The sequence below is a fragment of the Puntigrus tetrazona genome, chromosome 16 (genome assembly GCF_018831695.1).
Source record: "Puntigrus tetrazona isolate hp1 chromosome 16, ASM1883169v1, whole genome shotgun sequence".
Lineage (NCBI taxonomy): Eukaryota > Metazoa > Chordata > Actinopteri > Cypriniformes > Cyprinidae > Puntigrus > Puntigrus tetrazona.
This window is the reverse complement of record NC_056714.1, coordinates 7575034-7589961: the sequence shown is the minus strand read 5'-3', so window position 1 is coordinate 7589961 and position 14928 is coordinate 7575034. Positions and strand designations below refer to the sequence as shown.

At 39.8% G+C, this 14928-nt stretch overlaps 1 protein-coding gene across 1 annotated transcript in view; it reads left to right on the top strand.

Annotated features, from left to right (window-relative positions):
- cdkal1 (CDK5 regulatory subunit associated protein 1-like 1) overlaps positions 1-14928 on the top strand; it is a 176699-nt gene that overhangs the window by 28635 nt on the left and 133136 nt on the right. The window contains 1 exon segment of the mRNA XM_043261055.1: positions 14345-14441. Within this exon segment, the coding sequence (XP_043116990.1) occupies positions 14345-14441 (97 nt within the window).

Sequence of the window (14928 nt, the reverse complement as noted above, 5' to 3'; positions counted from 1 at the left end):
TAAACATTTCTATTTGATTTATTTTATAACCTGTTATGTAAAGCACTTGAAATGTGTTTTAAATACACCTGTATACATAACCCTGGCTTGCCTACAGACCAGCAAATCTTCACAATTCTCAACCACAGCACTAATATTAGTAAATATGATTTTTTTTAAATATTAGTAAATAATTTAAAATTATTGAAAAAAATTAAACTGTCAGTAATGCAAAAGCAAAGGACAAATACAATAGAATAATAATAAAAATAATAAAATAAAGAGAGAAATTAAACTGTACTTGATGGTTTTTTTAAGTTTGGATTAATGGAAGTCTAAAGTATCCAGTTAACAGCCTTGTACAGAAATGATAATTAAATATAAAATAACAAAAGGCTTTCAGTCAAGAGCAGTGAGTAGTTTTGTCTTTGGTGTTTCTTCTTTGACTAATAGTAAGCACACAGTTGCAGCAGGAAGATTAGGCTCCTGTCACTTTAAGAGCCACATTGATCCAATTTAGTGTTACGCATAGATTTTTCTTACTACTTACATTCAAAATTCAGCACTTAACCTTGTCAACTATATAATAAATGTCAGATTTTGTGTATTTGACTTTAGGCGTGCACCTTGAGCTAAAACATTTCTAAACAAATCAGAGCAAATTCTCTTTATAGTAATATATCTAATCAACTTAAATCTAGCACATCCCATTTTGCCAACATCTCTTTACATTATTTTGTTTTCTGATTTGCACGTAAAATTGGGCTTTTATGGAGGAGAGAAAGCTCTCCGCTGGAAGAGAAGGATGGATCGTTTTATTCACGATTACTGTGCTTGGATCAGTCACTCCTCTTCTTCACTCGGCCTGCTGTTTCCTCTCATCTCTTTAAAGCAGACTGATTGTAGTCATGACCTGCAAGTTCACCCACCTTTTGAGAGTCAACAGTAGTTAACGAGCTGGGTCCTGACCCGTTCACTAACTAGTGCTAATGAACTTCTAACAGGCGTTTAGCAGGAGATGACTCTGTGAATGACCCGCTGAGCACAACTGACTGGTTTGACAGGTTTAGAACAGCTCAGGTGTGTGCTGAGACGTCTGATATACAGCATGAAGGGTCCAGTTTGACGAAGAGAAGACCTGCTGTGGGTCTGAACTCTGAGGAAGTGAGCAGGAAAATAGTGCTAGGTGTCTGTCAATCACCAGAGCACCACCATATCAACTCCATCTTCCAGCTTCATTCAGCTCTCAGGAGTGTTGTTTGTGGATGTGAGGTGCTGTCTGAGAGGATCTGCTGTGCAGGGCTGTGTTTTCGTTGGTGTCAAGTCTGGAACTTTTTTTTTTATTATTCTGGGTATTAGTACACACACATGAAATCCTTCCCACATGATTTTTTTTCTTTCTGACACTATTTTCCACCATGGCAGTACGGTTTGACCTGTTCAGATCTGAAAGGTCATACAGCATCACGGCAGTTGTCCAAATGTCTCATATCTTTCTGATTCCCAGCCAATCTGTTTTGACGTCACAGAGCTGTGGCTGCATGTAAAAGTCATTGCTGAAATAGTTCACTGGTGATGAAGAAGACATAATGTTCACAATTTGTATTATTTGTTAGGCACCAGAGAGTCTGATTAATGTTTGTCTGAGACAAGTGGACTTTTTAAATGGGCAATGGAAAGAAAACTTTACTTGCTTGAATGGACAGGTAACCTGATTAAATACTGACGCTTGACCACCAAAATTATTTGTCTGAGAGTGATTCTCATAGTCAGAGTAAACGAAGACTGAAGTATTTGAACTTCCAGAGAGAGAGAGACTCGAGGAGCTCAACAGAAACTTCAATAAGGATGTGTACATTGTAACAGTTACATATTCATTAAGCAGTTTGATTAAACACTTGAGTTTGAACAGAATCTTACAGTGGAGACAGACCAGTCTTTCCATGCTCTAGTGAACAGGGAGCACTAATTGAAATGAACTCTATGTATAGTTTCATTGCTTTGTAAGCTAATGGTGTTACTGTTCCATGCCGCCCTTTTATTTGACTAATATTTTTTCATTAAGAGCTCACTTCAGACATGTTTTGCAGATTGGCGTTGAGCAGTGAGTCTGTGTCCGCTATTTTTTTTTTTCCTTTTTCCTGTGACAAGTCTGTGTCAGTCTATTTGTTGTCTTGTGAAGGCATTATTTATCTCCAATGCCACATGCCCTCTTATTCCCCACTCAGGTTATTGGTAATGACATCTGAGCCAAAACTTAATTATCTATAATTCTTCTTTGGCTTTGCTCTGTGTCAGCAGTGTATTTATTTTTCAGCCTTTGGATTGAATATGGCTGAAATCCCTGGTTTTGGAAAGATCTAGACTTGTTATTAAATGTGGTTGGTTCTCTTCACTCTCTATTCAGAGTATCATGAGAAAACGATCTTCACACAACCGAGATGCAAAGATGTCCAAAACAAGTAAATGGTGAATAAAATAAAATCTTTTTTTCACAAATGTATATTTCTTTGTGATATTCTTTTCTTAGCCCTGTTTCTTGATGCACTTTTCACTCTTTCAGCCTCATTAAATCAGAAATGAGCAGGGCTGAATTGCATCCGCTCTCTGGTTTTAAGAGTTTGGCTCTTTAGCTTCTTTCTCTTTGCCTGTTCATGTTGTTTTCACACTTCTTTCTGAGTCACTGTTGTTCTCAGTTCTCCAGCTTTTGAAATTCTGAAAAACACTTTTAGTAAACAAAGATAAACACACCACAGCGATCCCACGGGCAGTGAGATTATCCATCGAGCAGCGCTGTTGTTTCTTCTGGGGTTTTCACGTCTCTTTGAATGCTTTACTCTTCTGAAGTCTGAAAAGCTGACTGTTAATGGCTTCTCAAGGTCGCTCTTTCTTTTGCCCAATGTCTCAGTTTGACCTCACACACACAAACGCTGAGGATAAAGACGGATAAATCATTAAATCTTCTCTTGTATGTGTGTCTCGTCTAGCTAGATGCTCTCTATAAAGCTTCTTCAGCCCATCATCATGAGAGTGTGATGATCCACACAGCTCTTGTGATCACAGGAGAGCGGGGAACTAAAATTCTTCTCTTAGGCTGATGATACACTGAGCAACTTTTTGAGCAATGTTGCTTGGCAACTTTGAGACATTTTTCCATCAAATGGCAACCAGGTGAGATACAGGGCCCAAGACTGACATAAAATATCCAAATAGAAATCTGTTACCCATGCTTAAAGGAAAAGTCCCCAAGCAACTGGATAAATGGTGTCTTGTGTGCATCTGTTGTGCTCAGGACTGAATCACCTGTGACTCAGAGACATCATCTCAACCGTTTAGGCAGACCTTATTAATTTCAACAGAAAAAGTTCAACAAATAAAACACTCCCTAGTTTCTTTCATCTAGGAGCCGTCAGTTGCCTTTCTACAAGGAGACAGAAAGCAGAGGCTCAGAATTGCTTTTTCTGTGTTTATATATCGTCTATTATGTTCACAAAGTAAACTCACACACACAAACACACACACACACACACACACACAAACACACACACATCAAAACTCTCACTCTCACACACGTAAACATGTGGGATTTAGGATGGTTCAAAGGCCCGTTGAAGGAGGGGTCCCCCGAGGGGGAATTGTGATTTCTACCACAGGGGGACCACCGGAACATGATTTGTACGGCCGTGGACTTTCTACCGATTGGGAGGCATCAAGCCCCCTCACATTCTGTCCAGGGGGGTCCAGATACCATAGCGGCACCCCTGCTCACACTCACGCAAAGTAATTAATTATATGTAAGAATTAATGTCTGTTGTGGTTTATTATAATTAATATAATGTAAAATATACCTGGAGTCAGTTTTTTTTTAAATTAGTTTCCACAGAATCTCTTCTAGATCTAAACTGGATTTTCAACCTGGGAAACTGTGATCACGTTTGCAGTAATGGCGCTGTGTCAGACAGAAACGAGCTGTTTCTGAGGGGGAACGTTCTGATCAGTGACGTACATGCTATTTTCTTTGGAATAGCATGCACCGATAAATCATTCAAACAAGACCTGCAACGTCTGCTGAAGTGAATTTGGACTGTTTTGCTCTTTTTCATAGGTAACTTAAAAACGTGACTATATGCTGAAGTTGCAGTTCTCTGATTGTGTTTAACTGCGGCTCTGTGTTAATGCGTTGCATGCGTCCTCTTTATTTGACAGCAGTTTATTTAAAGGCCCATGAGAGTCTTTAATTACATGCGGTGGTCCTGCTGTGCGCTCGGTCATCGGACTTCGGCCATATGAAGTTAGAAACATGCTCTGAAAGTATGATCAAAACCTCCTAATTGGACTGGCAATTAAAGCGCGCCCCCCTCCGCTGAGCCCCAGCCCGAGATAATGAAGTGTAAATGCATCTCATAGAAGGAAGTTTGATCTCCTCTGCTCCGCTTACATTCATACATAGTGGAGCCATTAGAGGCAGAAGTATGCAGACTTATATTTAAAGTACTACAGGGAATTATTTTCCCTCTCATTATGATGCTTTATAAGATGCAGTGAAACGTTTACACACATGCAGGGTCTGTCCTCATCTGGGTCAGATGTTGTTCGTAGCCTAAACTGTCTGGCCTTCAGCATATCCTAAATCATTGAGCAGATGCTTTATGTAAGCAATAATTTTTTTAAAGGTTGTGTTATATGGTGAATTTAGCTCATGTCTAAAGGGTGTTGTGTCTCTCTCTAACTCTTACAGCCAATTTTTGGATTAGAACGTCACAGCAGAATGAGTAAGATGGAGCATCCTGAGCAGTTTATTAACAGTTTATGATCCTTTTGTTCTTAGCATCTCTGAACAGTTCACATCCTGAGAGTCCTGCTCTCCGGTCGGTTTCTGATCTCGTCCTCCTCGTGGCCTTCATCTGGCTGATCGTCGTCCTCTGGTCTCGCTGTCTAGCTCCATCTCCTGAACCGAACACAGCTCTTTCATGTTGTCCTCGCATGAGTTGTGGGAATCGTTGGATTGGTGTTTCTGCTGTTCAGAGGGTGTATCTCACAGCTGGCGCCGAGCACAGGGACTCGTTATGAGTCTGACGCTCTGGAGCGCTCGTTCAGGATGGGACACTCGTGAAGATGCTTGGAGGAGGAGGAGTGTGTAAAGAGGCTCAGGTGGCTTATATCTGCATCTCATTTGTACCTCAGCGGGTGTTCAAAGGCCTTTACAAGGTCAGGTTAATGCTGTCTTTAAAAAAAAACAGGAGTGTTTTTGCACAGAGAAGCAGTGGGTGGGGAAAACCTCCTCCCTGACTCAATTAAAATCGAATAAAGGCGACTAGGGTATATTTCACCGAATCCAAACGAGGCCTTAATGTGAAGTAGCTGGAAGTGTTTAGGGAGAGACGCGGCCCGTACGCATCTGTGGACCGAATCGTAATGTTCTTCAGCTAATGAAAGCAACTCTGAAGTCACTCGAGCCTGCTGCTGGATTGGTCTCATTCTCTTTGTTTGAGAGCGTCCTGCAGGGGGAGACAGCCCAGAAACACCCACATCGTTTCCAGCTTATTGAAAAATATGGGTCAAATATTTGCAGGCTACATGGCATATTCCCAAATCAAAACACAGAGACACAATAAAGTTTGTTTTTACGTTGTTCTCCTCAATATTCACAATATGTCTGAAATAGAAAACAAATTTGCATCATTACACTCAAATGCCTGTTACACACACTGGCCCATTGGAATCACATTATTAGGTTTATTAATCAACGTAATCAGGAGAATTAATCTTTAAAAGCATAGATGTGAGTGATGTAGAGTCATGTGGTCAGGATCCTTCGCTTCGCCGGCTCATCCTGTCAAGAGTTGTTTATAATGACCCTCTCATTGGACTTTCTTTTAAAGTGCCCATATTTTTTAAAGCTTCTAATATTGTTTTAGTAGTCTCCTACAATAGGTTTACATGCATGCAAAGTGAAAAATATTTATATCACCTCATTTTTGAGCGATTCTCAAATGATTAATTCAAAGTAGTTCTAAGATTCAGTCGTGAGCCTAATCTGTTCTGATTGGTCAGATGGCCCAGTCTGTTTTGATTGGTCTACATTGTACAGCAGTTGTTAGTAAAATGATTTGTTTGTGGGCCGGGTCAAGTTATTAGTTGCCGACCAACACAGAACACATGCAAATGTTACACCATGACGTGTAGCAGTCACAGAAATGGGATTTGAATTACTAACGACTCGTTTAGGCTGTATAGAGTCGATTCTTTACTTTTAGATTTACAGCTTTGCAGATCCTTTACATTCACATACAGCTAAATTACACACTGCATGAAAAAAAACATTGGAAATGGCATAATAGAGGCACTAATTACAGCGTGCCTAGTGATTTGTAATGATGATCATTTCCTCAGTGTTTAACCTCTCTGACACAAATACAGCTAAAACAGCAGGTCTCCTCTCTGTGCGTGACTGCAGGAGTCTTGCCCCATCAGCCCTGCTTCATCAAAGCTGCTGCTGGAGAAGGTGGCCATTGAATTACCGGGGTCGTATGTGCTCTCACTCGAGCCAGAGAGCAGAATTGACTTTGGCTGACCTCTGACCTCCATCTGCTGCTTTAGTTCTGTGGAGAGCTGCGCTGTGTGCTCATGAGACGATCTCTCTTCCGTATGATCGTATGCGTACATTGATTCTGAATTTCCCCACATCGTTGTTGTGCTGTATTAGAGAGGATGGACGTGAATCCAGCAGGGATGTTCATGGAGTAATTGCTGTCTGGTGACAGTCAGGTATCACATCAGTAGCACTTGAATATTTAATGGAGGGAATCATCAGAGACGGACAGGGAACTCAGGAAAGTGCTGCAAATCAAAAGCGGATGCAGGGTTTTCATCCTGCAGGAAAAATGTGTCGCTCCTAACAAGTGTGCCTTCCTGAATCTGTCTTTATTAAAATCATCTCGTTCCTCACTCTCCCTCTCGCCTCTTTTCTTCCTGTTTTTTTAATGTAATGAACCTTGCCTTGAACCGGCTTTTTAATTGCCTCTCCCTACATTTGCTGGGAAAAATGTTTTTTTTATTTTTTTATTTTTATTCTGTGAATTAATTTTCAGGGAGAGCAACTGAATAGCAATTTAATTAGGCAGCCGGCATTGTACAGCCTTTCCAGCATTTTTTTTTCCAGAAGAATGCTGTTTAGAATAAATAATGATGCTAAAAACGAGAGGCTTTTAAAGCACATCAATATAGGCGCTTGCAACGATAAGCCACGCCACATTATGCTGAAATAGCAGCCGGGGAAATTAAGCTGGAAAATGGCTCTTATTTTTGCCTTTAATGAGCCTGTAGTTTCTCTCTAAGGGTCCTGTGTGTCCACATGCTCTCAGCTCTTTTGTGTTTCTGCTTTATTCACTTATTTGCTATAAAGCCTTTTCTGCCTTACCTCCTTCACTTTTGTTTTCCTTGGTTTGAGGCACAAGCTCCTGCAAACAAGCCTGTTTTTGTCTTTGTGACGCGCAATACTAGGCTGATGAAGCATTATCCTGCTTGTCAGTCAAGACTCTTGTATTTGGAAGATGATGGAATGATAGAGGAGAGGTGTCTGTGTTTGTGACGTGTGACGTGTGTTTAGGTTTTTCCTAAGATACGTTTTGGTACTAGATCCTTATGAATGTGAGTACTGGGACCAGCTGGTTTGTAGATCAGCCTCTGTAACGTCCCACAGGCTTTTCTCCTGTACAGTCCAGATCATCAATCATCAGAAGATCACCAGATCAGCCAGAACTCAGACAAACACAGTGTGTCTTTCTCTCACTCACTTACACACACACACACCACTTAATTATTGAATTTAGGTGTTTCAGTCAGACCCTTTGCCACAGGTATATAATCAAGCACTAGCCATGCAGTCTGTATTTACACATATTTGCGAAAAATGGGTCATTCTGAAGAGCTCAGTGAGTTCAAGTATTCCCAGAAGAGTGAGAGCTGTTATAGCTATAGAGGAACCATCTCCATGTGAAAGTAATGTCTGTATATTTAGAATGTGAGGTCATTAAAGTTGATGTTGAATTAACGGTCAATACTTTTGTCCATAGAGTGTATTTCCAAAGAAATCGATATTGCATCAAATTAGTTAAAATCTAATGAAATCAAGAGCTGGTGAATGTGAAATCTGTGTCGCTGCACAGTCCTACTGTATAATACATGAGGCCTAATGGTTATTAAGGCTGGCTAGGTAATTGGGCTGATTTTAGATTTCTGATTTCTCCCCTTTCTATCCCGATTATCTTATGAGATCTTCCTGTGGTGTGATGTGTGTTAAGAGTGACTGATCTACTCAATATTAACATGTTGAATATTTATGTCAGAAATCCTGTTGTGTGGGTAGAGACCCAAGAACAAACTTGAGTAAAATCTGGAGATTATCACATGCAATCAGAAAGCAAGCTGACAGAAGACAGAAGCATAACAACAAATGCAGCCATGGCAGCACAAAAGCATTGGGAGAGCAGAGATTCAGGATCAGCTTGTCGATTTGTCCTGGAAAACATATCTGTTATCAAGCTTTGAGAGATTTCGTGAGATTTCCCGTGTTCACAGTCAGGACTCTGTTGGTGTGCTGTCTTTGTCACATTGCGGCACACCACACACTATGGGAGCACAACGATGAAATTTAGGATTAGGATAGAGAACTCAAAACAGGTGTATGAACACAGGTTGACAACACAGACTGTTAAAAGGCGATGCGACTCCACTTCCTTCCACTACAGAAAGTGAAGCCAAAACATTCCCAGCATGGCCGCTGACATCTTAGGAAAATGACGTCATTTGGAGCTAGAGTTTGTGTAGCAGAGCTCATGAGGTGGAGCCCAAACTCCCGAAGACCCAATCCTAAGATCACTTTTTTTTGATCCTGGATCAACATTACTGTCCAAAAATAAATACTTATCATGATATCAACCCCTAAACCTAACTCTACTCAAAATGTATTCTTAAAATCAGTTTAAAATGATAGCTGATTAACAAGAGTGTAGAAGAACCTAACCTTGACCAAGAGCCTAAAAATTATGTTTCCAGAACAATGACCTCAAATCTGATTGGTTGATTGGAATGTTGTTCCAGGATTGTTCCAAGAAGGTGATCCAGGAACATCTTGTACTTGGTGAAATTACACTCACTCAGTTTTTATAACATCTAATAACTACTTTAAAGTAAACCTTTTAGAAATACAAACACTTGAACATATATCAGCATAAGAACTACCTAAAATGTTGGAAACTATCGAATCTAGTGCTCGCAAGTGATCACAATTAATTGTATAGTTGAGTCATTAGCAGTAATGGGAAAAACTGTTATAAACAACATTACTAACGGGTAATCAAACTAATTACTGTTGCAGTATTACTATAAATTATTATAGCCTAATATTATTATTTTCAGTTAATTTGTATGAATGTGCAGTGTGATGTACCTGTATTTGACGCTCTGTAAACTAATGTCGCAGTACATACTGAGCGAGAAGGTTTATCACACAAAAATTACGTGCTACATGTAAATAGAGTTCCTTTGGAATTCTCCAGCTTTTAAGAACTGCTGGTTTCTCTGGTAGTGGGCGGAACTAGTGCGTAAGCAACAGTCTCATTGGATGACACTCACCTACTGTCACTCCTGTTCTGATTTCAGCAAATCAGTTTCAGCGAATGCAAATCAACATGATTTGAAATTCATGAGCCCAGCAGGTCAATAATCCTAGTGCATTTTATATTGTTATTAAAAGTCATAGTAGTTTTATCAGTCTTATTATTTCACCTTTTTATAGAAACACTTAATGACAAACAATATCTTAAACACCATCACTAGTCCTAAGCTCAGTCGACATGACAAATATGCAGTCATGATGATTCTAATTATGAAGTTCTGTCATCTTATAATGCTCAATTATGAACAAAATAATATTATGCTATTAAAAATTACTAGGACGATTTTATTGCCAAGGTGTGCATAGAGAGTCAATAATAGTATTTATAATAATATTTAATAGTTTTCTCTTACATTGTCCCACAGAAACATAATGTAGGTTAGTGTACAATGTTTTATAATAATAATTTATTCTATTTAGTGTCTATTTCATTAATTTAACATATGTAATATGTGCATATGCAATTTTTTTTTAAGTTACAGAAAACTTAGTAAATAACTATTAACTATAACGAAGTACATTTTTAAATTAACATGCCCATTTTTAAATTAACATGCCCATTATTAGACACAAATAATGACTACATTATTAAATATATTGTCAGACTGCTGCTATTCTGATGTCTGGAAAAAGAGTAGAAAGTTTTGATGATTTTCCAGTGACAAATTTCATGCTCGTCATCCTTGTGTCATCAGGAATCATGAGAATAACTGTACTGGATCATATGTATTGCATCATAACATATATAATATGAGAAGCAGCACTTGATTAGTGAAGGCTAACAAATAGAATTAGAGACCAAAGCTGTGTGTGAAATAGATTGAACGCTTTAAAACAGTAAACAACAATTTTGCTGAAAGTTCATCACAACCAAACTAAACGAATGCAATTCTTTCAAATAAATATGCCCACTGTGCTGTCTGAATACTAATCATTTCTTCTACTTGAGAAGCATTCAGACTTCAGTTCTTCCTAAGTTTAAGTTGTGCCTTGATGCCGATTAAGGTCCGCTAAGCACTTTTCTCACTCTTGAACGATGATGTGAAATATTTGAAGTGACTCGTCGTCTAAAGCCTCTTTGAAGTTGCTGTGGATATGGGGAGCTTTTCTGCGACATTGGCGGTTGTCAGCGGGTGACATTTGCTTTTATAAGGATTAAGGCTGTTGTAGATTTTGTAGGGTAATTAATGCAGTCATGTGTATCTGCTATGATAAAATTTATGACACACTTTTATTATATGCATGTCAGCGTTAACCTCCACCATTACATTGTGAATGTGAGCTACATTTAGAACTGCTTTGTTGAATAACAAGGTCATTTCTCTAAATTTCCTTCCACACCTTTTACATGCTTTTTAATGGCACTGTAGTGAATGTGGCTCAATTGAGAGAAATCAAGGCACCTATGTGTTAGTTACCAACATTTTTGTCTGTGCTCCAAATTGAAGCAGTCAGTAGCGTACGAACAGAGTCTGACCTGAAGTTAAATGGAAGAGCTACAACATTTATGAATGAGCTCTGTGGAGTTGAGCAGAGGTTTTATTCTGCATCATATTCCAGGGGTTTGCTGGTGTAAGTTCTGCAGGAGGCCCACGGCTAAACTGTACTCAGGAGGTTGTGCTTTAACATCATGTAGAATTTAATCCAACATAATCTCTGTTAGATTTCTGCCCCTGTAAACACACAGATCTGAGTGATCTTCCTCGCATGTGTCTGAATTTCACTGCATGAAACCAAAAGCCTTTCTGAAGTGCTGTTTCAGTGACACAAGAATCTACAATCCTGATCAACTGTTTCAGGTAAACCCTGCCAATTCGGCCGAAGCGGCTCTGTAAATCTCCCTGACTAAAGGATTCGATGAGTGAAGGAGAAAATGAACTGCTGGTGATGGAGGACAGCAGCAGAGATTTGATTTGGCTCGTGTCGACAGGACAGTGACTGAGTCTGTGGTCAGAAACCATTAGTATGTGTTGGGAATCATACAGCGGAGTAGAGCTGTCTGATCCCTTCCGCCGAGGAAAAAGTACAAACTTTTCTCCTTGTCAATAGCTTTTTTCCCTTTTTTCATCTGGTCAGAGAGTTGATCCTTCGAGATGTGTGCAGGTTTGCCATCTCACCCACGAGTCTTCAGTCGCTTCATCTGTCCTTCAGACGTGGAGATGAAGATAGTGTCTGCACTTTCGTCTAATCTCCACTCCTCTTGTCATGGAAGCTCTTCTCGAGGTGACTTACTGTGGCCTCACATCCATGAAGACTGAAAGCCTGAGATTTGTCATGCTCCTGAGACTCGTCTGCTTGATGTTTAACAAGGCTGCCTGCCGCTCAGGCTTCCCTTATTACGGTGGTCAAAGCTGTTGTTCGTGAGAAGACTTGGATTTTTGACAAGCCTCTGGTATCCTGCTTCATCTGTCTCAGGAACTTCACTCAAAGCCAGGGATGGCCAGAAGACATCACTGCTGGAAGATGGATTTATACTTGATAGAAAATCAACATCTTTCATGTTTGCAAATCTAAATTGTGTGGGCTGATGGAAAAGATGCAGAGTCATCTTAAACAGTTTTTCTGAAATGAAGTCAGGATTAAAGGCCAGCTTCAGAATGATTTCATTTTGTGACCAGTGTTTTCTTCTGGTGCAAGAGCTCACACTCTTCTGCCCAGAATTCTGTTAGAAACGGATCAAACTAGCAGTAATGCTAACTGTTACTATGGTGTTCTGGGAGACATATTTGAATGTCATTATTCATTTCAGGGTTTGTGCAACCTTTTGAAAAAGAAAATTAAACTATAATTATTTACAGCACTTTAAAACTCAAAAATGATCCTGTTAAAATAGTATTTTTAATGGGATGATCAAAATAATTTTGTTAAAACACTTTTGTAAAATGAAAAAAAAAACATTGAACTGCCCCTTTGACCAATAGATGGCAGTAGTCAAGCACTTTTTTCGACTTTTTTATATTAGGCATATAGCAAAAATAATCTTTTTAAAATTGTTTTCATGGAGACAATTTCTTGTTTGACTTTGTATTTTGTTGTTGCTTGAACTGAATCCATGCTGAGCTGCTCCTAATTTGAAAGGGACCGTAAAATGTGCACAAAGTGAGCAAAGCACTGGTCATAGCAGTATTATTGATGATGTCACACATCGATTAACAGGTGAGAAACTTTCCTCATCATCACAGCCCCGGCCCCAGATTAGGACCCACTACTTTAGTCCAGGAAGTGTGTGGTAATCCAGAGAATCAGTCAGTGTTGATGAACTGCAGCTATACTGGGGTCATGTTCGTAGGATCATCATTTTCTGATTACAAACACTCAGGAAGACAGAGATGTTAATCACACGCGCATCCTGCGGTTGAGGGGCAGACCTGGATGTTATTGTTATTCGTTTTTGACCGCTAACGCTGCAGGTCTTCCATTTAGTGCTTGTTAAAGTGAAAGTTTCTGGTAGTCTTAGTAGTGTCTTTGCTGCACACTAATAGTGATTCAGTACACAGTCCTTCCTAAAGTGATCTGAACATATGACACTGGGGTGTTTGGATAGCTTGATCCGTGACCCATCGGTCTGGACGTGTCCCGCTCTGAACAAACAGAAAACATGCTTCAGCTAAATCCAGCCGTTTAACACCTGCATATTTAATGTGGGTGCTTGTTTTATCAGAGAAATGTTTCAGTCCCCAGTAGTCTGCATTAATTCTGACACAGAACATGAGCCTGCTGTCGTCTGAGGAGTCTCTGTTCAGACAGATGCTGTCCATGCATTACACGCGCACACACACACACACATTCACAGACACGAAGACGCACAGAAACACACACACAGGCTCGCTCACTCACTCACTCACAAAACACACACGTCACGTCCCATGAGTCTCTGCTGTCTTCAGACGGAGTGATCTGTGGCTCTCTTCTGCTGTTTTGAGCTGTGTGAACCCATTTCTGCACGTGTGATGAGGATGTGGTTTAACTGTAGTTTGTGTGCACTCCAGCAGATAAGAGGAAAAAAATATTAGTGTTGCTTTATTGAGAAAAACTAACTCAATAAGGCCAACAAAAACATACATAAGATTTCATGATTATTCAAATTTTAGTAGAACCCACTTCACCGGGCCTCTAAAAAAACATCAAATGTAATGTTAGTGAAGAGAAAAGACCCTTCAGAATATGAGAGACATGATTGATTGGAGAGCTATAGATATTACTTTTCCTCATGAATATCTGGAAGCTGAAAGCGATGAACAGCCCTGATGGTCAGAATGTCAGAATTGATCTGGCTGATTGTTGATCAGTCATCATAGTCATGTTTGTTCCCGAAAGTGCTTTGGTATCAAGTTAACGCTTTAATGTAAAAATGTGAGTCCCAGAAGTCTACTGTCAGAATAGATCTGTGCATTAGTGTATGTCTACCAGTGAGCGTAATGTGTTTCTCAGTTTTACATTTTTTTTTAGTAATATTTAGTAATATTTTTAGTAATTTTCTTCATCTTTTAATGCAGTGTTTACTAAATTGAACAATATTTGGAGGCTAAATGCTAATGTTTTTGTGTATCATTTACTAATTATTAATGGCATCAATAAATAATTTCATTTATTTTCATTAATATATTTATTAAAAAAGCTAAGGTATTGTGGAATGTTACAGGAGTCTCTCTGCCAGGCCGATGCTGACTGTGCATTTTGTTTCAGGAAAGCGCGGGAGCAGAATAAGAAGGTGGTTGTGGCAGGATGTGTTCCACAGGCCCAGCCCAGGACCGACTACCTCAAGGAGCTCAGCATCATTGGGGTGAACACACACACACACACACACACTCACACACACTCACGCTCTCAGTCACTCACTGACACACACAAACACACAATCACTCACAGAGTCTCTGCTATACTCACGCTCTTTAATGCTCACTCGCCCACACACACTCCCTCTCACACACACACTCTCACTCACTCACTCACACACACACACGCACGCTCAGCAGCGCTCACGTTCACTGATTTAGCTGATGATCACTCTTCAGTGGCCGTCTGTTCTGTGCGCTGAAGTGAAGCAGTTGTTTTCAGCTCATATTTGCATTAGTTAAAGCTGGAATCCGGTGACACGTGTGGGCGAGGATTGTTTGCTCTTACCGTTGGAGAAATCACCTTATGCAAATAGAGAGGCGTTTTGCATACTGTGCCTGTGCCGTTGAGTCTCTCAGGATGTGAGTGTGAAGAACTAATCAGGTCTGTGTTCTAGAGAACGGAGCTCTGCAGTGTTTGGCCAGTAATTCAGC